This window comes from Muscardinus avellanarius (assembly GCF_963383645.1).
Source record: "Muscardinus avellanarius genome assembly, chromosome: 11".
Classification (NCBI taxonomy): domain Eukaryota; kingdom Metazoa; phylum Chordata; class Mammalia; order Rodentia; family Gliridae; genus Muscardinus; species Muscardinus avellanarius.
The window spans coordinates 98,912,845-98,936,996 of NC_137797.1; the positions used below are offsets into that span (position 1 = coordinate 98,912,845).

Consider the following 24,152-nt stretch of genomic DNA (forward strand, 5'->3'; position numbering starts at 1 on the left):
GATGCAGGGATCTCAGGATGCAGGAGGGGGCTCCCCAAGGTCCTAGTGAAAAGTCTTCAAGGGTTGGTTTGGGGCTCACAGGGGTCCCTGAAGCTCTTTCAAGGGGTCTGAAGGCCCAAAGTACTTTCATAATACTGTGAAGTTACTATGAAATCATGATTATCTTTTCTGGTCTCATTCTAAGTACACAGTGGAATTTTCCAGAGGCTACATGACATACAATATTGCAAAAGATTGATTGCAGAAGTTGATAGGAGAGCTCAACTGTCTTCTGTGAAACCAGACATTAAAAAGATTTGCAGAAACATATGGCAAAGGTATTCTTCTTGTTACTTTGTTTTGTTTGGAGAAATGTAGTTATCACACATACACACACAGACATACACACACAGCATTGTTTAATGTGTAGTAGGTTTCGTATTGCATTTTAAATGGGTTAATAAATGAATACATGTTTTGACCATCTCTGATTTGATTTCTAACCTGGTAAATATCAATAGCTATAACATTCATTACAGATCTATCATTTCTGAGAGAGTAACATCACCCAGAGACTGAAAACAACATATTTGAGGCTCTGTGAACTGTGCGGACAGCCCTCCAGTGTGATGCGAGGACCCTTAGAACAGGAGGAAGCGGGCACTGACGCAGAGGCCCAGTGACTCAGCAAGGAGTCGGCAGATCTACACAAGCCCTCACAGCTGCGGGTGGGGCAGCTTTCTACCCCCAGGCAGGAGACACCGCTTGTGTCCTGACTGTGCCTTCCAACCCAGTTCCTCCACAGAGGACATCAGGGAGACAGTCCCTGCTCCAGGCCTCGTTGGAGCCAGAGGGTGGTCAGCAAATCTGCCACCTCGTCAACCCCACAGGTCCCAGGTGTTCCCTCTGGGGGAGACCCCAGCCCCAGAAGACAGAACCCCTAGGGTTGGTTAACAAGGAACATCCAGAAAGCAGACACCAGCTTCTCACAGACAAGAGAGAACTGTTTCTCACTCTGGGGGTGTAGGGGCTGAGGAGAAAGGAATTCTTCTCCCACCACACAAAGCCATTCTGCCCTGAGCACAAGGGGTACTTTGTAAGGGTCAGAGTCCCGGGAGGCGGTGGCTCCAGGGGGGACCTACCTTCACCAGCAGCCTCCCGCGGCCATCCCAGTCCATCTGCAGGTCCTCCCCATAGCTGAGGCGCACAGAGGCCATCACAGTGTGCTGGATGCGGAGGTCACCTAGAACCCAGCAGGACAGGGTTTTGGCTGAGATAAGAAGGGGGCAGGAAGGGAGCAGGCAGATGAACTGTGGGGGGAGATGGGACATCCCTAATGGATTATAGCAATGACCAGTGATGAGTAGAGGTAAATGGAGCCTCTGAGGCTTAAGGGGACCCAGGAAGAGGGTGATCTGGAAGGACAGAAGCAAATAGGGTTCTCCAATGTACGCCACTGCAGTCTGTTATTCTCCTCAGTGCCACAAGAGGGCGCCAGAGGCTCCTGCATGCCTAACTATTAGGCGGGAGCCTGGAGTGGATGGATCTACCTCTGAACTCCCTAGCAGGCCTGGGCCCATAGGCTGGTGCACACAGCTTCCAAAGCGGCTTACTCAATCTTTGTGGCTGAGTGATACTGTGTGCCAAGCTGAATACAACATCGCTCACTGCTGCGGGAAGGTGAAGGCCAAGTAGACGCATGCGCGTCACCCTGGAGGACAATTGCATCTCAGGGAGAGACACGCGCGGCCTTAAACACACGCGGACGTGCGGCCTACCCAGTCGCCCAGTTCAGCCACTGTGTGCAGTGCTAGGATGGCGGAGTATAGGGTGGCCAGGAGTCATGGAGAAGCCGAGAAGGGATCTGAGAGGGTGAGTTTGGGAGTTATGCTGTACAGAAGCAGTGTTGCTCTGACAGGCACCATGGAACCGAGACAGGGACAGGAAAGGGTTTCCCAAGAGGGAGAGAGTCATGTGGCTTTGTCCCACAGGGTCTAACCCATCAGCAGGCATCTCTGACCTCTCCATGGGAACCGGCCTCTCCTCCTTTCCCTCCCAAAAATACCACCAGAACCACCTGCCTGAGCCTCCGCCCTTGGGCTCCAGTCATGGCAAAATCCTTTTGTTTCTTTTTTCCACTCTGTACTCTCCCACAGGCTGGAGCAGCCCCCTCTCTCCAACCAGCTAACTCCCTTCAGCCTCTTCCTTTCTTGCACAGATGCCTGCCAAGGATATCCACTGTGCCCTCTAAAGATGCTCCCTGTAGCTTTTCCAGGGAAGAGGCAGGTGGGCCCTCAGCAGGCAGGGAGTAATGCGGAGAAAGGAGGTGCTACAGGAGAGGCTGGGCCAGCCTGGGCCAGTGGAGGAGTGCGCCCACCTTGCAAGAGGGGGACCTGGATGTCCTGGCCGTCCACGGAGACTCCTCCCCCATGCTTCAGCTTCACGAGGCTGCTGCGCAGGCCAGACAGCCGCATGGTGACGGAGCGCGTGCAAACGGCGTCGGGGTCATCGGCACACTGCCAAGAGGGGATACAGGGTCACCTCTCCGCACCCCTGCCAGCCCCGCACCAGCCCAGGCCCCATTTAACTGAAAAAGGCACAAGGTCAGGGAACCAAGACCTTTTTGCACAGTGCACCACTGTCCTGGGTGAACAGCCCCCTGTGCCCAGCCCCCAGCCATGCCCTGTCTCATCCTGGCTCTTGTACAAAGAACTGTAGCCTCAGATTCATCTGTTTTCACTTGGGCCTATTGATCCTAAAGAATCAGGGACTTTAGACCTTGAGGGAAGCCCTATGGCTCCACCTGTCCTCCCTCCCCATTGCTTTATTCCCTAGAGAAGAGCCTACAGGTGCCCCATAGAGTTCAGAAAAGGAGTTGGGTTTCCTTTATCCCCAGCCCAGTCAGCCCTCAGCTCTGAACAGCATAGGTCTAGCCATGGGGGCCACAGACTAGACTCGAAGAGGTTGATGCTCTTGGTGTGGGGCTGGGCCAACACTGAGTAGGTGTTGGCAGAGCCGGCACCTCCTCCCAGCAGCTGGAGAGAGAGGTATGGGTGAGGTTGGAAGCTGAATCCTGGAGGAGGGGCCTCTCATCTGCATAGAGCCAATCTCTCAGGCCTCCCAGGGCACTACTCTCTTACCCTGACACCTCTGCAGTCACTATGGCTGCCTCCTACTGGGCAGCACAGCCCAGCTCACTTGAAATGGACTCTATGATACCTAGCTCACCTGCATGGTCTTTATGATATGCAGCTCACCTGCACAGTCTCTATGATACCCAGCTAATCTTCGTGGTCTCTAAGATACCCAGCTAATCTACAATGTCTTTATCATACCCAGCTCACCTGCACAATCTCTATGATACCCAGCAAATCTGCATGGTCTCTATGATACCCAGCTAATCTGCAAGGTCTCTATGATACCCAGCTAATCTGCACGGTCTCTATGATGCCCAGCTCACCTGCACAGTCTCTATGACACCCAGCTCACCTGGACAGTCTCTATGATACCCAGCTCACCTGCACAGTCTCTATGATACCCAGCTAATCTGCACGATCTCTATAATACCCAGTTAATCTGCACAGTATCTATGATACCCAGCTAATCTGCACGGTCTCTATGATACCCAGCTAATCTGCATGGCCTCTATGATACCCAGCTAATCTGCACAATCTCTGTGGTACCCAGCTAATCTGCACAGTCCCTATGATACCCAGCTCGCCTGCACAGTCTCTATGATACCCAGCTCACCTGCACGGTCTCTATGATACACAGCTAATCTGCACAATCTCTATGATACCCAGCTAATCTGCATGGTCTCTATGATACCCAACTAATCTGCATAGTCTCTAATTATACCCAGCTCACCTGCACAGTCTCTATGATACCCAGCTCACCTGCACAGTCTCTATGATACCCAGCTCACCTGCACAGTCTCTATGACGATGGAGAAGGAGTGGTCCTGGCAGTCCCGGGCCAGCAGGTACTGGCAGATCCCACTGAAGGTGAAGTACCTGTTGTCAAAGCTCTTGAAGTGGGATTGGCCTGTGACAAGGCACTCCCCTGAAGAGACACAGAGGGTGGGGAGAGGTGTGAATGGAAGCCCCCCTGAGATGGCAGAGGTGGCATGCATGCATATACAAACAGGATACCAGTGGGTATTCTCCAAAACTCTATGAGTGTCCTTTCCCCCGGGCCAGTCTAAAACCGAGTTCCAGAGGACTCTAAGTCAGTTCCCATTTCCCTCAAACATAAGATGGCAAGGCTGGGGCATTCAGCACAATGCTGCCATTTACAGACACAGAAGCTAACAGAGGTGACAGCTCGATCTGTGGCAAAGCCTAGGCCAGAACCCTCAGCCCCTGATTCTGGCTTCTTGCCACTCCCCAGGTCAGTCCACAGCAGCTGCAGACAGCAGCCTGGAGGCCTGTGGTGCCCAGCTATGGGGAGGCTAAGGACACAGCACAGCTCTCTGAACTGGCATGTGGGAAGGCTTGGGGACACAGCCCCACCCAGGACAGCCCTGAAGGCCAGCAGGCAGTGTGGGCAGCCAGAGGAGGGACTGGCTGGAGGCGGGGCTCCTCAGAGCTCAGCGGTGGCCTGCCTGGGACTCTTTGCTCCAGCTGAGGCAAGGCCATGCTGTATATCAGCTGGGGCCAATGGCAGGCCAGAAGGCCATCTGCCCATGATCTCACCATGGCCAGGGCAGTGCTGACCTCTGAGGCCAGCTCCCCAGCCCAGGCTGATATGTCTGTGTTTGAGGACTAGGACTCCCCTTCGTCACCCTGCAAATCAGGGCCCTTGACATATCCTCTTCCCCCCACCAACAGACATTCCACCCTCTCCATGGGCCCAGCCCAGGCCCCAAGCATCCTGGAAAATGTCCATGCAGGGCACAGGGCTCACCCATTGTTCTCACCCCAGCTCAGGGCAACCCCTTTCTCAGGGCCCACAATGGTCCCATTGAAGCTGAAAATGGGCATCAGATGCCTTGCCAGCCCCTGTATGTACTTCCTCTGTCTTCTCTCATTTTTGCCATCCACTCAGTAAAAAAGATATGTAGACACATACCTCAGTTGGTCCATAAAAGAGGGGCCTCTTGCCCACCCCACCAGCCCTGGCTTCCAACCAGCCATAGCTCAGCCTAACCCAGAAGTTTCCCCTAAGAGACTCCTTCAGCTAAGCTCAAGTGAGCCCCATCTTGAAGAGAGGTTGACCTGTGATAAGACAACCTCATTTCAAGGTGGAATTGAAGAACTGGATTCTCCCTAGCTGTAGACCAGCCTAACCTAGACATTCTCCCAAGAAGAAACTACAAGAGGCTCCTACAGCCAATCTCTAATCATTAGGGAACGACACAGAGCACCGTCACACAGCCAGGAAGACCCCAAAGGCCGCAGGGAGACTCCAGCTGCCCATCTATCAAGGACAGCACCAAGCCAGGTAGAGTGGCACACATCTATAATTCTAGTACTTGGGAAGCTGAAACAAGAAGATCACGGGTTCAAAACCAGCCTGTACAACTTAGCAAGACCCTGTTTCAAAATTAAAAAAAAAAAAATTAAGGGGGCTGGCGTATAGCTCAGAGGTAGAATCCCCCACCACCATATAAAAAGGACAAACACCCGAGAACCCCGCTGCCTGCCACCTCGTGCCCATAATTTCACTGATGAGGCACAGTCAGCGGCATGGCTAGACTGCACAACTCTGAATTGGGAGAGGAGGTTCTTGGGATCTGGGGATATTTGAACATGTTGATGGGGTGAACAGCCCCCAAGCAACTGGTGAGTGCCCCTCCACCTGGTCCGCAGGGTCTCTGACCCCTTCCAAATGGAATGAGCTAGAAGGGCACATCTAGCCCAGATGAAAGTAAGAGAAAGTGGGGGACCCCAGATCATTTACCCAATATCACCTCCCCACACTCTGCTCCTCAAAGGGACAAGAATGAAGGCTGAGCTTATGGAAATCAATGCAGAACAGGCAGCAAGAGGGGGTCAAGGGTCCCCTAGCTCATGTGTAAATGCCCTGGAACTCCAACTCCAGCAATGGCACAGGAAACCCTTTTAAAATCAGAAAACACCCTCATTGGGCAAACAGAGCAATACGGTCATTCAAGTCAAATGTCTTGACCCTGCTGCAGAAAAATGGGTGGGAATTCTTCCCCCAGCCTTTCTCTGTTTTCTCAAGAGCACTCTTATCTGAGTAAGAAAGTGGACTTTCGTTATCTTGGACAATGCCCAGGAAAAGAGGGGTCAATGAGAAAAATAAATGTGCACATATTCCTTAGCAAAATGTCCAGGGCTAGAATCTAATCCTCTGATCTGATTTCCTGTTCTGACACCCACTGATTTGTTTCTCGGGAATCAGAAGTCTAAATATTATATGCAGCTTATCTCCTTGGTACAATTGAGGGATGGAGCTGCAAACACAGGAAGCCCAGGAAAACGGATGGGTGAGCTGCCGGGTAGCAGTTGGCCAAGAGAGCTGGGACATCCGCCTAAACAACAGACCACATGGCCATGCCTATCCCTCCTCTGCCCAGAATGGGACTCCAGGAGGGAGACCTGACAGGCAAGAAAATATGGCAGCTTTCCCTTTCCCCACAAACAGCTGGCCCACCACTAGACAGAAAAGTGGGCACTAAAGTTCGGTGAGCCAGGCATGGTGGTACACAGTTATAATCCCAGTACTTGGAAGGCTGAGACAGGAAGATCACAGGTTTGCGGCCAGCATCAGCAACTTATGAAGGCCGTCTGCAACTTAGTGAGACCCTCTTTCAAAATAAAAGATACAAATAGGGCCAGAGGTATAGCTCGGAGGTAGAATGCTCCTCGGTTCAGTTCCCAGTACCGAAAAATAAATACAGCTCGGCAAATGAAAGAAAGGCAGGGGAATCTTAAAATAGCTTTTTACTTTTTACAGAAGTAAAACATCCAAAAGTTATACCAAATATGTTCCCACATATACAAAAAATCCTCCTTCATTAAAAAAAAAGGAAAGAAAAGGAAAAGAAATACATCACCCATCTGATGAAAGCATACTGCCTCTTCTAAACAAACCCTTTGGTCTGTAGCAGACCCGCTGCTCTGCTTGGGTTATTGGCTTCCACTCTTTCCCCCACAGTCTTCAAAGCAGAAACCTCAGCCCATGGGCCTTGAGAAAGCAAAAAGCTCTGAAGCTCCATTACATAATGCAAACCACGGGCACCAGATGCAACTCTAAGTGCTCTGTGGCAACCATCTCTTGGTTGCCTCTATGAGGTGGTAGTTGTGATCCCCAGTTTACAGAGGAAGAAACTAAAACACAAAGAAGCTAAACTAACCTAAGGTCCCAAAGTGGTCAAACAGGAGTCTGAAAGTGGGCAGTGTGATATGTCCCCAAAGGCTCATGTGTTGAGGGGCTTGGTCCTCAGAGCAGCAGGGCCCAGAGCTGGGCCTTGGGGAAGTGCCTAGACTGTGAGGGCTCTTGACCTCGATAGATAAACCTACTGATAGAGTCATAGCTTAATGGGGTATTAGGAGGCGGGGCCCAGTTGGAGGGAGCGCATCACTAGGGGCGTGCCCTGGGGGATGTTTCTTATGCCTGGCTCCTTCCTTCTTTTTTTCTCTGCTTTCAATTGCCATGAGTTGAGCAGCTCTCCTCATCCACACCCTTCCATTCACAACAATCGGCCTCACCCCAGGCCCAGAGCGAGGGAGCCAGCCAAACATGGACTAAACCTCGGAACCTGTGAGCCAAATACATCTTTCTTCCTTTAAGCTATTCACCTCAGGTATTTTGTCACAGCAGCAGAACACTGACTGACACAGGCAGCCCAATGTAGAGCTCACAGCACACAGCACCACTGAATACTGCCATGTGGGCTGGCGCCTGCAGTTTCTCCTAAGCCTGGTATCCAATGTGAGTCTGGTCTTGGGCACACATGGGCACAGAACAACATAAAGCCTGGGTAGCTATGAAACATGGTGTTTCATACTGGGCTGAAGGCACTCTGATGGGACTCCAAAAAGGGCCAAGACGGGCTACTGGAGAATTTGCAGGAACTCAGGGAGTCAGGACCCCCAGATGAGCCCAGGCTCCTAGAAACACACCCTCCTATGGGAGAGGCTTCTGCCTTGGTTTACTCATGGTTGTCACTGTTAGCCAGGAGTGAGGGGTTTGTTTTCCTTTCTGGAGGCTTCAGAACAGACCCACCCTGAATCCCAAGGTTGAATTTCAGGGCTTGGTTTGAATCCACCAAATTATCCTGAGCCAAATAAGTGACAGGCTATGCTGAGTCCTCCCTCCAAAGGAGGCTGATCCCCACTTCCTGTGCCACCCAACACCCCTACCTTATCTCGGCTCTCCCGTGCCAGCTCTTGGGGCCTGCTCCTGAGCCCCTGCCCTTCTGGCCCCTGCTTAGTGAAACTACTTCCTCCATGGTCAGGGAAGATGGTAACGGCTCACATTGGTGGAGTGCTCGCTGGGTACCAGGGAACAGCCTCCCACACCAGCCATGGAATGAAGCTGCTTTTATTATCCTTGTTTTACAAATTGTTAAACTGAGGCTGAGAATCATTAAGGAGCTGGCCGGCCAGTAAGTAGTGGAACTGAAATTTCAGCCAAAGTGCCTGAGCCCAGAGCCTGCGCTCTCGGGTCCCATTCTAGGCCACCTTTGGATGCTCACCAGACCTTGGACACGAATGAAAAGTCCTCTAGTCACCTTCCCTTTCTCTATAAAAGCATCTCCCACACTATCCCACAAGGAGCTTGAAATTCTGTAACAAGGGCTTGATTCATTTGTGGAGTGGGCCCTAGCAGTGGGCATGCTCCATCCACATTATCTCTAACCAGACTTCTACAGTTCAGTGGGAAGGAAATGAGTGGGACTTCCATGGGCCAAGTATTTGCAGAAGGGAAGAGTGCTCAGGGCTGCAGATAGGGAAGTCTGCAGGCTTGGGGAAACCACATTGGACAGTAAATGTCCTCAAAGGCCAATGTGTCAAAGGCTTAGTCCCCAGGGAGGTGCTACTGGGAGGTTGTGGAACCCAGGGAGGCGGGGCCTCATGGGAGGAAGTTAGGTCATTGGGGCGTGGTCTTAAAGAAGGAAGTGGGACCTCATCCTTTCAGGAGGCAGCCATGATATGCTGCCATCACCAGATGGCCAAACAAATGGGGCCCTCTAACCTCAGACTTGAACGACCAGAATCAAGAGTCAAAATAAACAAGTAAATGGCCTGTGCTGGGGGTTTTGTCATTGCAACATGAGACTGGCTAATGTACCATTTTTGCCTGCGACTTCCCTAATCCTCAGCCACAAGGAGAGGTGTGTGGGGAGCAGTGGAGGTCTGGGGGAAAGTCACTCCCAGCACCAGTTGCTGGTTCCCAGGCCACTCCTCTCCCTCCACTACCCCCACCTGACACTCTCTGCACTTAGAAGCCTGGAAAGGGGTCTCCCAGGGTCCCTACATCCCACAGGTATGTCTTTGTCTGACTTTTTCCCCCCTGGACATGTTGAAAGAGCAATGCATATCGCTTCCAAGATTTGGATTTTAGAAAACGGACTCTTAGCTCCTCTCCTTCCTCTCTCTCTCTCTCTCTCTCTCTCTCTCTCTCTCTCTGAAATCCCTAGTCCCAGGGGAAGCCAGGTGCCATGACACAGGGCAGCCCCAGGGAGAGGTCCATATCATGGGGCTGCAACACCTGCTGCTGTCTTGGTTTGACTGTGCCCCCAAAGTCCATGTGTTGGAGATTTAATCTTCAGTGCACCGGTGTTGGGAGGTGGACCTCAAGAAGTGATTAGGTCAGAGGGTGCTCAGGAATGAGTGAAGGACATGTTCATGGGAGCGTTAGTTGTCACCGGAGTGAGCGATCCAAACAGCATACTTGCCCACCTCTGGCTCTCCGTCTCACCTCTGCCCTCCTGCTTGCTGCCACGGAATGAAGGTGGACAAGAACCCAAACCAGATGCCAGGCACCAAGGCTCTTGGACTTCCAGCTGCCAGAGCCACAAGCCAAATCAACTTTGGTTCATCATAAATTATCCAGTCTGAAAGGGCATCATGCTAAGTGAGATTAGCCAGACTCAGAAAATCAAGGGCCACATGTTTTTTCTCATGTCTGAAAGCTAGGGAGAAAATAGAAGATAAAAGAGATGCTGTGAAAAGGAGAAGAAAGAAAGGAAGAGTAGAGGAAAGGGGTTGGGGGGAGGAGGAAGGAAAGGAAAAGGCAGATCAAGTAATGTCATGTGCACACAGGAATGTTTCATTAGAAGCTCACCATCGTGTTCTGGGAGGGAGGAGGAGGGAGGTGTGGGGAAGGAAATAAATCAAGGGCTGCTGTGTGCATGGATGATGGCATTACTATGATTCTCCCCGTGATGTATAATTACAATGCATCCATAAAAATTAACCATTAAAAATGTAAAAAAAAAAACTAAATAAATTACTCAGTCTATGATATTCTGTCATAGTAAAAAAAATAAAACCGGTTAAGATGCCTGCCAACCACTACATGAGCGAGCTTCAAACCCTTCAGATGAGACCACAGCTTGTCAGTAGCTGCCAGAGGCAGCCAGATCGATGCCTGGACTCCAGGTGTACTGTCAGATAAGGTCTGTTGTCTTAAGCTTCTAAATTTGGGGATGGTTTGTTACATGGCAATTGCTAACTAATACATTCTCAACTTATTCCAGAGAATCAAAACCCAGTTCTCTGTTTCTAAGATTCATAGTATCGTTTCCTCGAGGCTCAGCAGAGAATCCCTCGCCTGTTCTTTACTAGGAGAGCTAAACATATCCCCTTCCGGAACCTTTCTGTCCACTCTTCCCATCAGAAGCTCTTCATTTAATTTTCTCCTTGGGAGCATAAGACAACCGCCACTGCCAGTAGACACAGCAAAATATAGAAACAAGCTCGGGAGCCTGGGCAGAAATGGACTGCCATCAATGACCAACTGAATTCCACAACCAGAGGCGGGTCCAGGGGAGCTTTGAGAATGAGAGAAGAATTCAGTGGCTTTGCAAGGACGACACCACACCACTCAGAAGACCACAGAGTTGAACTGGCTACTCGCCCATCATGGCATCAAGAGAATGTCTTGCGTCTTCGTCAAAGTTACCTTCTAGATTTTGAATGGAAGGCCACGGAATTGTATTATCTACCCAGACCAGACCATCATGTACACAGTGGACATTCAAATACTGGTTGGGGGAATGGATGGATAGAAGACCCCACCCAAAGTAACTGGTGCTGTGACTTCCTAAACTGGAAGTCTGTCAAACACACACACACACACACACACACACACACACACACACACGTTGAATTCCTAACTACACCCACTGTAGCTCAAAGATCTTATGTGACGAATCCATATACTTTAGATATTAGAAGTTTTTCACAGGTTAGTTGCACCAACTTGATATGCCTTTCAAAGGGCTCCTTGGGTCTTTTGTGGGATGAGATTATGTTAAAATAGAGCACAGATATCACTTTAAAGATATCTTTTGTCCTTCTTGCTTTCTTTAAAGATCACACAAAAGATAACTTGGCTGGTTGACTACCTCTGAGCTTGATTTATTGACCTAACCCAGCTAGTTCCAAAATTTTCTCAGCATGAAGGGTGCTGGATGAGGTCCTAAGTGACCCCCAAGCATATAATTCACGGACCTCAAATATGATTCCAGTGATCCACGTTCAACCCACTCTGGCTTAACAAAGTCTAGGACCAGGAAGGAGAAGACGGGAAAGACAAAGGCAGCAGTCAGGTCGTTGGGAGTTTGAGTCCTAGTTCTGTCTCTCAGTAACTGTGCAATTTGGGCAAGTTACTTAAGCTTTCTGGGTCTGTTTGCTCTCTGGCAAGATGAGAATAAATTGCACCGGCCTCACTGGTATAATGATGAGGTAACACACGTAACCTGCCTAGCGCGGCACTCAGCACCTCAAAAATACCAGCGACAAGGGGAAGATTAAGGGCCATGGGGCGAGGCAGAAGGGAGCTTTGGATGGACAAGGTTTGCTGAAGATCACATGGAGTGGAGACCAGACATCGGAAAAAGCAAAGGGCAGAGATTATAAGCAGTTTCTGAGCAGATTTTACAGGGCAGGGACAGGATGGGGGAGTCATTCGGTGGCCTGGTTCTCCTAGTTCATGGACCATGTCATGATCTGCATATTCAACATTCCAGAAAATTCCCCCCGTCATGCCTGAAGAGTTCTCAGCACTTTCTTCCTCTTAATTTTCCAGTGAACTTGTATCCTCTTTGTTCATTCAGTCATGACCCTTACAGGTCTTACAGTTGATCAGCCTTAATCCTTTGAGCAAACAGGTGCAGGAAAGGACAATAACACCTTAGCCCAGGTGCATTCTCCCCTTTCAGAGAGTGCGACGCTGCCCTCCCAGGCCACAGGTGGGTTAGCTGGGGTCATGTGGCTGTATCCATTCTCCCCAGCAGGATGGGAGTCCCTCCATGAACAAGAGGACACGCCTCTCCATTGGGATAAGAGAGAGAAAGAGCGAGAGGACGATCACCTACCCGGGCATTCTTCATTGCTGCAGATCCACAGGCCATTTCGGCAAATGCTGTTGAAGAAGAGGCACCGGTTATTGGCATTTCTGCAAAAATAAGGTTGTCAAGTGAATGCAAACTCACAGGTGTCCCCAGCAAAGCTCTGGGAGAAGGAGCAGTTGCTAGGAAAACCTTTAGAAGCTTAAAGTTGTATGTGACAGAGCTTTGGCCACCAAGAAGCCCTGGAGATGTCACCAAGAGAAAGAATTCCTGGCAGAGAAAAAGAGAAAAGAAAATCTTGGATATCTAATGTTCCTGACAATTTGCTCCGATACTAAGGAGTCCAGTTTCCTCCCCACACACACAGCGGGTAGATAAAGCAAGGGTGTTTTTTTTTAAGGGTGGAGCTAGAAGATGGGTGTGATGGTACACATCTTTAAGTCCAGTACTTGGGAGGCTGAGACAGGAAGATCCCAGGTTCCGGGACAGCCTCAGCAAGTAGTGAGACTCTCATCAACCTGTGAGATCCTGTTTTTAAATAAAAATAAAAAAATAGAGCTAGGGTGTAGGTCAGAGGTAGAATGCCACTGGGTTCCATCTCTAGTACCACAAAAAGAAAAGGAGACAGGACCATGGTGGGCAGCTGGCTGGGACTTTCTGCAGGCCCAGTGAGCACGAGAGGCTGTCACAGGGAGAGAGATCCAAGGAATGAGGAGTCATTTCCTCCACAGGCAGAGCTGGCCAGAGGTACTGCCCAGAGGAGTTCTTTGGGAGTCACCTTGAGCTAAACAGGGACACCCACACAGGCTGGGCCCATCTGACCTGCGTGAGTCTGCTTCCTACCCCCCAGGAGATAAAAGACTTCAAGAAGAAAATATACCATAGGCTGCCTAGAGGGGGAGGTCATTATACAGACTGTCTTTGGGGAATGAAGACTGTTATTAAGTCCTACTTTGGAGGGACAGCTAGAGCTGGTGTTTCCATGTAAAGGACCTTCCCTCTGACCTCCCCATCCTCTATGCACGTCTGTACTATAATCCTCACACTCTGTCATTTCCTCGAACACCTACCCCCAATCCCCTACCATTCCCCAATCTCAGCTCAGGCCAGCTCCTGGTCCATCTGCTGCTGCCCCTCCTGCCCCAGCTTTCCCTCCCAGAGCCTCTGGGCAGCTCTCCGAGCCCACACTGTGCAGCCCAATTACCAGGTGTTGCAGTCCCGAGCGAGGGAGGCGCCTGGAGGGTACCGCTTCCCGGAATACACACAGGGGCACTCGGCGCTCTCCACGCAGCGGCCTTCATCCAGGAGCTGTCCCTCTGGGTTCAAGGGCATCAAGGTAAAGATCTCAACAATGGCATCCTCATTAGTCATCTCTCAACTAGAGCATCCCCATGGGTGGGCACCAGCGTAGGCTTCTTCCAGGAAGCGCAAAGAACTTGTTCTGTAAGCTGACTCTCCACGTTAATGCCAAATGGGTGAGAGGAGTAATCTCCACTGTGCAAAGGAGTAGGAGCGTTTTGGCCAGTGTCATCCAGCAGGGAAGTCATGAGCCTAGGCTTAGGGCTCTTTCCAGGAAGCTCAAAGAACTTATGTGTGAGAGAAGGGGAAGATGATTCAGCGCCAATCCCCAGATAAAGAAATGGAGTCTAGCTTTGTCAGTGGTCCCCCAGTAGAAAAGTCACGAGTCAGAACACACAGGACTCGACTCGCTCTCCGTAATTAAACAAGGCTTGTAACCAGAGCTCACAGTGTCCCTGAGATAGTCTTTCACATACAAAGCCCTTTTGAAGATGAGTTCACATGGCAAACCCAAGAAATAATTTACAAGATATTTCTCCCAGGCCCCTGACTGAAAAATCAAAACCACAGGTCAGATGGGACCACGGACTCAGTGAACAAAGTCACCGTTGGGGACTGTCAGAGCCCAGACTGTCCACCCAGTCCCTCAGACACAGTGCTTTCATGGATGCAGAACAACAGGAAAACATAAATTAAAAATAAAGACCTGCTCAGTCCTGATCTCTGGCTACCAAGACTTTACAAAGGGAAATAAAAGGGCCCTGATTCCAGCATCAGGACCAGACACAAGTGGCCTTCATCTCCCTTCCCGAAGCCAAGGGTCCTGGCAAGGTCTCGGATTCGTAAATAAAGTGGAAGTGTATTACCAGGGCAGCTGCAGCCATCCACACATTGCTGCTGACACGCTTCATTGATGTGCAGGGTCTGGCAGGTCCTGGCGCAAGGGGACATGCAGTCCTTATACTCCATGCCAGCGGGGCACGCCGGGCCTGAAAGAGAGACCCAAGAAGTCTCCCTGACCGGTCCTCCATGGCGTGGCTCTTCCAAGCCCTCTTTATCTCCTGACTTGCTCTGTCTCCAGAGCTCCAGGGGCCATCTCAGCCCACTGGCCCATGTGTCCCTCTGAGGCTACCTCTCCCCAGAAGAAGCATCTTCCACCTGTGAAGCTCTGGCCAAGACTCGTGAAGGGCACCTGGACCACCACCCCTTCCCTTGGGTCATCATGAACAACTTGGGGTTCTTTTGGTCCTCTAATGCTCTGCCCCCGAAACCCTCTCAAGGGTCCAGTGGTCCAGAAAGGAGTGGCCTCTGTAACCAGCAAGGAGTCAGTGGTGTCCCCCATTACTTTCTTCTCTGAGCACCCCAGGAAGTTGACCTCAATCAAATGCCCGGCTCCCCAGCACAGGGCACACTCCATTCACACTTACTTGATGGGCCCGTTAACACTCATTTAGGTTGACTTCCCATTAGGTTGACTTCCCCGTTACTGGAGGGCCGCCTTTGGAGACTTACCACCTAAGCCCTTCCCCTTCCTACCACTCTGTCCTTCCCCCTGGACCCAGCTCCTCATTGGCAAAGACTAGTTCTCCCCAGACCATTGCCCCAAGCCCCCTTCTCCACAAACAATCTCCTCCCAGCATCTCCTCCACCCTACATTCAAAGACCTAAAAAAACAGCCCCCCCCCCCGGACAGAAAAGCCAGCTGCTAACCTCCTCCTTCTCACACCCCCTCAGCAAGGAAGAAAAGTTCTAGTAGCCACACTATCTGCCACACGCTGAAACACAGGTGTACAGAGTAAACGTCAGCCCGCTCCTCTGCCGCTGCCGGTCCTCACTGTCCACATAAGTGGGGCAGGCGGAGTGTCCATCTGCCCAGCTTTTGATCGGTCTGGGAAGAGAGAGGGCTTCTCGCGAGGTGACCAGAGAAGCTCCTACTTAATCATGATAATTCAGGGATAGTGACAGTATGTGGGACACAGTGGGGTTTAGAAGGTAACAGGTGTCACATGGAGACGTAGAAGAACAGGTGCACGTTGTGCCTGGAGGCCGGAGACCGAGCTAATCAGAGGAGGACTGGATGAGCACCTTCCGGTCTCTCCAGGATGGACGGCATGGGACGCTCCTGCCCCTCCACAATCCAGATGGGCAGATGTGCAGACAATGAAACTGCAACTGCTGACACCATTCATTCCATTGCAGAAATGGAGACCGTTTTGAGGCTCCAGGAGATGGATTCCCTAAGGGAGTCTTGGAAGCCGAAGGAGACGCGATATGGAACAGAGACCAGGGCTGTCACCTTGACAGGCCCAGCATCAATGCAGCCTGTGCGGAGGGGACTCCCTGGAGGGCCAGCGCCCCTAAGACCAGGTGGCAGAGGACAGGAGCCTTTCAGAAAATGGGTCCAGGACACGTGGCTTAGTGGGCGCTGACTGGCTGCTGCATTCGGAAGGTGTACACCGTGACAAAGCCACAGGGTTTCCTGAATGCCACCAACCTGGCACCAACGCATCCCATGCCCAGCACGGAGGGGAGGGACAGCGACTTACGGCACGCGCTGAGGTCAGTCCAGCCGTACAGCACCATCCCCTCCCGGGCACAGGTCCGGGCATACTCCAGCAGGGCAGGGCAGGCGCACTTCAGCCCCTGGGTGCACGCGCACAGGGTCTTCTCACACAGGGCCACGAAAGGCTCTGGGTCCACCAGAGGGTGGCAGCGGGCAAACACAGACGCGCTCTTGAGGAGCTGGCACTGCTCCCACAGGGCCTGCGGGAAAGACAGCCTCAGTGGACACGAAGATGCCCTGACCCCTGCCCTGCACTCACCCGCTTTCCCCCCAAGGATAGCACCAAGGAGACTCAGCCCACCATCCCCAAAGACCTGGGATAGTGCCCAGCACCCAGCAGGTGTTTATGAACACATGCAAATCAACCAGTCCATCGGACATGTGTGTGACATAGACCAAGGCCAAGGTTACATCCTAGAAGGGACCAGAAGTGCAAAGCCTAAGGCCCCTGCACTACTACAGCAGGAAAGGAGAGACAGACCGACAGCCCCAGAATGAGGCCCCAGCGCCTCAGAGTCCAATGATTGGCCACCTCCCCTCCCTGACCTTGACCTGCCGCCCTATAAATGAAGGGATGGCAAAGGGTTGTTTTTGTTTTTTGGCTTTTGTTTTTTGTTTTTTTTAACAGTAGATATTCCTGGGCCTCACACCCAGAGATTTGAAGTCAGTAGCTTGGGGATAGGATTCAGGAATGTTTTCTCGAACATTTCTCAGACCAGATGGGACCAGTTCCCATGAGCAACAACATGCCAGGATTCTGTGCCAGGTTAGGGCTGTTCTTGGGTTTTTACCTTTTGTTGATACCTTCAACCAAATAACACAAGGGAGCTCGGGATCGTCTTTTATTTCTTCCACTAAGTCACCAGTATAAACACTCCCACATGTTTTGCTTATAAACATGTCTCTGCAGTCGGTGGTTTGAAGGATTCTGGACGCCCGTCTATTTTCACAGAACAACATCTCTAAAGTTGGGGTGCATCTAACAATGGATATTATACTTTTATTGGCACAGATTTTTCCTTCTTTTTTTTTTTTTTTGCAGGTCTGGGGATGGAACCCAGGGGCATTCGACCTCCAAGCTACACCACCTGCCCTATTTTTATTATTTATTTTGAAACAGGGTCTCACTAAGTTGCAGAGGGCCTCACTATGTAGCTGAGGCTGGCTTTGAACCTGTGATCCTCAGGTCTCAGCCTCCCAAATGCTGGGATTACAAGTGTGCGCCACCACACCCGGCACAGATTTTTCCTTCTTAATGATCCTCAGACCAACCCACATTAGAACGAATGATGTCTTATATTTGACACTATACAATATGGTCAATACAAATGATCCCCATAATTTCTTTCATGCATATGGGTGTTCTCCTACTGCAAGTTTTAAAAAAAAAACTTATAACCTCTAGCTAAAAAGAAAAAGTATAAGAACAACTAAATAAAAGGCTGAGTCCTGAGAGCCAGTCAGTGTTGCAAAGGGGACAGTAAAAAAAAAGAAAAGAAAAAATGTCAGGCATGGTGGCACACGCTTATAATCCCAGTACTTGAGAGGCTGAGACAGGAAGATCTTGCAGATTTGAGGCCAGCCTCAGCAAATGAGTGAGGCCCTTCACAATTTAGGGAGACCCTATTTCAAAATAAAATATAAAATAAGTCTGGGAGTATAGCCCAGAGGTAGAAAGGCCCTGGGTTCCATCCCTAGCACCACAAAAAAAAAAAAAAAAGGAAAAAAGAAAAAGAGAAGAAAGAAATTATTAGTTTTGAGAAAGGGAAATCCAACCTGCTCAAACTATACAAAGAATTGCCAGAGCAAGCCCACATAAATCAGGAGGCAGGAGCCAGGCCGATGGGCCTCCTCTTTTGTAGCGCCAGGGGAAGCCCAGAGGAGTAGAAATTTGGGGCTGGGCACGGTGGCGCCCGCTTACAATCCCAGCATTTGGGAGGCTGAGACAGGAGGATCACGGTTCAACCTCAACTACTGAGTGAGGCCCTTTGCAACTCAGTGAGACCCTGTTCCAAAATAAAGAATAAAAAATAGGGCTGGGGGTGTAGCTCGGAAGTAAAAATGCCCCTGGGTTCCATCCCCCAGACAGCCAGCATCTGGCACTGAGCTGAGTAGCCATCAAACAGTGAAGACTAGCTGGGTGGTGGAATTATGCCTGTAATTTCAGTACATGGGAGGCTGACCCAGGAGGATCGGAGGTACGAGGACAGCCTCAGCAACTTAGCAAGACTCTCAGCAACCTGGCAATATCCTGCTTCAAAACAAAACAAAACAAAAAGGGCTGGGGTGCAACTCAGAGGCAGAATGCCCCTAACTTCAATTCCCAGTAACACACACACACACACACTCACACACACACACACACACACACCACAGAATGAAGACTCTTGTCATGGATCCTGGGCCACTGAGGTCCCAGGAGTTTATATTTGTCCTTCCATGGGCTGCCCTAAGCATTTTGCAGAAAGGGAAGCAGCTTTCTAAAGACCATCACCAGGAGGAGAGAGAGAGGTACACAGGCCTGTCTTGGCCTCACTGCGACTTCCACAGCCCCAGGTTCAGGCTCAGCCCCCTCCACCTACTGGCTGTGGGAGCTCGGATCTCTACTCAAATCCTCTTCTCTGTAAAATGGGGAGGAGGATGATAGTGCATATCTGATCAGAGTTGAGTGCAGACTGAATGGAAACGTGAGTGCAAGGTGTTTATCCTAATAAATGGTGACTCCAGATCATCATCCTTATCACCACCATCATCATCCCCTTCCTCCTCCTCCTCCTCCTCCTCCTCCTCCTCCTCCTCCTCCTCCTCCTCCTCCTTCTTCTTCTTCTTCTTCTTCTTCTTCTTCTTCCCAGAGAATTCCTCCCACCATTAGGCTTATCCTCTGAGATGGTTAGCAAGTCCCAAGAACAGAAGGACACTTTTGATCCTTTTGTCCCATCTCCATCTCCCTGGGTTGTACCAGGATGAATAGTCACCATGGCAACATTATCACTTTCCTAGTATCTCCAGTGGTCCATGCTGAGCAGAGGGGCTGCTTTTGTTTGTTCTCTCTTCTCCTCCTTTCTCCTTCTCCTCCTCTTTCTGCTCTTCCTCCTCTTCCTCCTTCTTTTCTACTTCTCCTTTTCTCTCTCTGTATATGTATATATGTGTGTGCTTGATACTGGGTACTGAAGCAAGGGCCTCATGCACACTAGATTCAAGCACACTAGACAACACTATCGCTGAGCTACAACCCCTGGCCACTTTTTTATTTTTATTTTGAGACCAGTATCACTAAGACATTAATGCAAGACTTGTCGTTCTCCTGCCTCAGCCTCCCAAGTAGCTGAGAGTACAAGCATGCACCACCATGCCCGGCTTGTTCGTCTTTTATCTGGGAGGTGCATGGCCCTCCGAGACAAAACAGCAAGCAAGGAACCTCTTTTCTTTGTAATAGGTGCATGTAAGATGCTCCCCCACTGGCAAGTTGAGGCAGAGGCAGAGAGGCCGAGGCCTGGGTCCCATTTTTTCTTCTCTGCCAAACTGCCTGACCCTCACAATGCCACTAAAGAAATGCGCTCAGAGAACACTTGAAGGGGTGACGAGGGTGCCCCAGAAAGGGTCAGCTGCTCCCGGTCTGGCTATCCCTCCCCACACATACAATTTAGAACTAGGAAGAAACTCAAAAAACAACCCCATCTTTTTATTGTTTGTTTTGTTATTTTGGGGTGTGTGTGTGTCTGTGTGTTTGTGTGTCTGTGTGTGTTTCCTAAGGACCAATTGCCACCATCGCCAGCAACTCTACACCAGAGGACCAGCTCCTGCAGACACAGGTGCCAGAGACCAGAGATTCTCACTGGGCAGGATGCAGTATCAGCCAGGAGAAAGAAGAGCCTGGAGTCCAAGCATCCTCCCTACCCAGACCATGCTGAGAGGGAGAGACCAGCCTGGCCCTGCTCCAGCTGGCCCAGAGCAATCTTTTCCCAGCTCAAGGGGAAATGGGAGCAGCACTCCCACACATTTCCTGGGAGGCCCCTTGAGTATTAAATGGTTAATAGAAAAGCCTCAGCGAGAAGGGTGATTTCTGATTATTGCCTGTAGGATGGGAGTAATTGCTTCCAAAGCAGCTACCTCCCTTCTTAGGACAATTCCTTTGGCTTCCACCGAACATACCTAAAATCTGGCTAGGGCTTCTCTCTTGACAGAAACAAAGGAAAAATCTATCATCTCACCGTGTCCTCTAGTCTTCCTCTGGTCATCCCTGACTTCGACTTGGTCCATTAGAGTGACCACCGTCCAAAAGCCAGGCAAGACTTCCAGATACCTGCCCAGCCTCTGAGCCCGATCTGACCTCAGCCCACAGCTGTGCCACCGAGGCATGTGGAGCTTGCTAGCTCTGCCCTCCCCGGTTTCCTGTTCCACCACAGCTAGCCCTGCCAGCCAGGTCCTGAGACAGGACAGATAAGCCCAAGATGGAGGTGTTGACATCTGCACCCTCAAACTCCTGCCAGGGATATTGGCAAGTAGGCGGTGACCAAGATGTTCACTCCACAAGCACGGGCTGTGTGGCCTCTCGAGCTTCAGCAACGTGTCCTATGGATCTAAAATGCAAATCTGAGCCGGGCGCAGTGGCGCGCGCCTGGGATCTTAGTATTTGGGAGACTGAGATAGGATGATTGCAGGTTCAAGGCCAACCTCAACAACTTAGCGAAACCCTCAGCAACTTAGCAAGACCCTGCTTCAAGATAAAAATAAAAGATGATTGGGGGAGGTTAGCTTAAAGGTAGACGTCACCAAGACCAAAAATTAAATTAAATTAAATTAAATGCAAAACTGACTATGTCCCACCCCAGCTTAAAGGGCAAAATTCTAGCTCCTCAGAAGGCAGTGAGGCCAGGCGCTCTAAGACCTGACCCCACCTGCTGCTCTCAGCGCACCCTCCCGCTCCTACCCCAAACACTCCTGACGCTTGCCCGAACACAGCCTGATGCTCTGTCCCTTCCGTTACTCTGTGCCAGACACGAGGAGTACAACATTAAGCAAAGACTGGGTCCCAGCCCTTAAAGAACCTAATAGGGGAGCCATGTGAAGCTAGACCTGGTGCCTCTCCCATCCTCTGCCCCTTCAAATTTTATCCTCTTAGGCACCAAAAACTCCTACTGCACGGCTCAGCTCAGGAGCTACGTGTTCCGGGAAGGCTTCTGCCTGGTGAGTTAGGAGCTCCGACCGCCCTGTGGGATCCTCTACACTTGCGGTGGAATTGTCCACTGTTGTAGCTCTCTCCTCCATTTCCCTGCAAGCTTTTCAAATATAGGAGCTATATTCCCAGGGCACATCCCTTTTATTCCCTTACAGCAGGAGATGAGGAAGCACTTGCTCGAGCTTAACAGAAAGGAACACAACTCTCCAGTCCTTAGGGGGCTTTCAATCTGCCTGAACCACGTTTTACCCTAAACACACACACACACACACACACACACACACACACACATACAGAGTTTCCTAACAATCAGATTAAAAGGCAGTGCAGCACAGTAGGTATAGCTCAGGATTTGGAAGTGTGGTTGGACTAGAGTCCTAAGCCCATCACTTCCAAAGTGTGTGATTTTAAGAAAACCACCTTATCCCTGTATATACTCAAGCTAAAGTGGTCCAGTCCCTCCTTTCTTAGCCATAAAACCCTCAATTTTCAACTTTTGCTTAAGCACAGAGCTACGGGGAGTAAAGATCCCATTTCTCAGCCCCATTTGCCACTGGAAGTAGCCATGGGGCTGAGCTTTCCCCAATAACACAAGCACAAGGTGCTAGGAAACATCAGGAGCATCTTCAGAGAAGGGGCTGCTTCCCCTTCCTTCATCCTCCATCTTTCTTTCTTTCCTTCCTTCTCTTTCTTTCAATTGGGGATTAAACCCAGGGACATTCTACCTCCAAGCTATATCCCCAGATCCTTTTAATTTTTCTTTTTAATTTTGAAACAGCGTCTCCCTAAGTTGCTGAGAGTCTCGCTAAGTTGCTGAGGTTGTCCTTGAACCTGCAGTCCGCCCTGTCTCAGTCCCCCAGGTGCTGGGATTACAGGCATTCACCACCACATTCTTGCTCTTTCTCTTCCCACTGTTGGGATGGGGCTTTGGTGGCTGAAGCATAAGCGGACATCTTGGATGGTGTTATAGAAGCCCCAAACTGAGGACCAATGGAGAAATGAGACAGAAGGACTCTGCATCCCAGCACCAAGGGACCCTGGGCTGGCCATGGGCATCCTACCCCAACTTCCTTCACACGAAAGATAAATAAACTTTCTAGACTGTGCAAGCTGCTTTTAGGTCAGGTGTCATGGTTGACCCTAACCACTCGTGGTTGACCCTACTCCGATCACACATAATAACCATAGCTTCCTTACACGGTTGCTGCAAAATAAAATTAAATGAGATTACACCAGGATGACAATCAAGTGCTTATAACAACTATTATCATTTGCCTGCTGTCTAGAGTGGCTTCTCTTTGGTTCTCTGCTAAACCATTCTGGCAGGGACACAAAACAAGGGTCAGCTAATTCGCTCTTCCAGCATCTCCCTGGCTCCGCTGCCCAGCATTAGCTGCTTCTGTCTTGTTTCATCTCCTGCTGGTGGTGCCAGGATTTGGGAGAGAGCTGTGGCCCCAGCTCCATCAATCCATGACCTCACCCTGCCTGGGCGGCTGTGCAGACCCGATTGCGGCTCATCTTAATCAGATTTTCAGTTCATCAAAAGACCAGGCCTCTTTTCTTTCCCCAGAGACGCTAGGCCAGTTCAAGGGAGGAGGAGAAAACAAGCACATCTCCCCAGTGGCAGGCAGGCAAGGAGGAGAAAAAGAAAAAGAAAAACAGATATCTGAAGCTTAGCTATTGTGCTTACTCCCAAACAGCTGACGAAGGAGAAGGGAGGCAAGCATTCCTAGGACCAAAGGAGCGTCTAATCTGTCAAGTGTAAGATTGTTCAGCAGGCCCTGATCTTTCCAGGGCTGGCCGGGGGGTGCCCCGTGGCTGCCCCCGGAGGAGGTCTGGAGGCGCCTGGAGTCCAAACTGGTCCAAAGTAGTGGGTTTAAGAATTCAGCCCCAGGGCCGGGGATAGTTTCTCATTGGAGGGCCTGGAAGGATAGATGGAGGACTGCCCGTTCTATTTATAACTTCTGACTGCCTTGAGATTCCCACCCACATTCCAAGAATCTGACTCACGGTCAAGATTCTGACCATGAAACTGGTCAGTAGGTTTTTTTCTATCAAATGGATGATTCTGGCAGAGTTGGCCATTCCGTTCTCTGCAATAATTGGGGTATGGCGCTCATGACAAGTAGGGTAACTAGGCGTGTTACTACAGAGCTGGCTCCGTAGCCCTCCGCGGCCCCTTCCTCTTCCTCCGCCCTGGCCTGCTTGGAGACTTCTGAGTGGTTTTCAGGGACAGGGCAGGGCCCAGAAGGGCCCATCATTCCCTGGTTTTCAGTGCCAATGCTCTAGGGATGGGAAACAGTCCAGTGTGAACCAGTCTGAACCATCCTGCTCCCACCAAGAAAGAGTAATCTGCTCTGTGATAGGAGCTGTTTTCCCTGGGCAATCACATCACTCGCCCAACGCTTGGCAAGTGGCACATATGACCCAAAGCATGTGTTCTGTTCCCTTCCCTGGATGTTTAATTTCTCTTACGTATCTTGTCCTTTGATTTTACCTTGCACAATTTTAGTTTCTTCCCAACCATACAAAACATCTCAGTAAGTATGTACTGATGAGCGCCATCCAATTCTTGCCCATCCTGGCCTTCCCCCGGGTGGTGAACAAGGGAAAGGAAATCACCAAAGAAATACCGTCATTGTCCA

General features: G+C 50.5%; 1 protein-coding gene across 1 annotated transcript in view; it reads right to left on the reverse strand.

Moving 5' to 3' along the window:
- Nucleotides 1-24,152, reverse strand: part of VWF (von Willebrand factor) — a gene marked incomplete at both ends in the record, with an annotated part of 145,522 nt that overhangs the window by 96,787 nt on the left and 24,583 nt on the right. Inside the window, 7 exons of the mRNA XM_080705966.1 lie at nt 1,122-1,222; nt 2,357-2,495; nt 3,905-4,041; nt 12,494-12,540; nt 13,671-13,782; nt 14,632-14,754; nt 16,312-16,528. Coding sequence (XP_080562092.1) covers nt 1,122-1,222; nt 2,357-2,495; nt 3,905-4,041; nt 12,494-12,540; nt 13,671-13,782; nt 14,632-14,754; nt 16,312-16,528 — 876 coding nt within the window. The remainder of the gene's footprint in view (nt 1-1,121; nt 1,223-2,356; nt 2,496-3,904; nt 4,042-12,493; nt 12,541-13,670; nt 13,783-14,631; nt 14,755-16,311; nt 16,529-24,152) is intronic.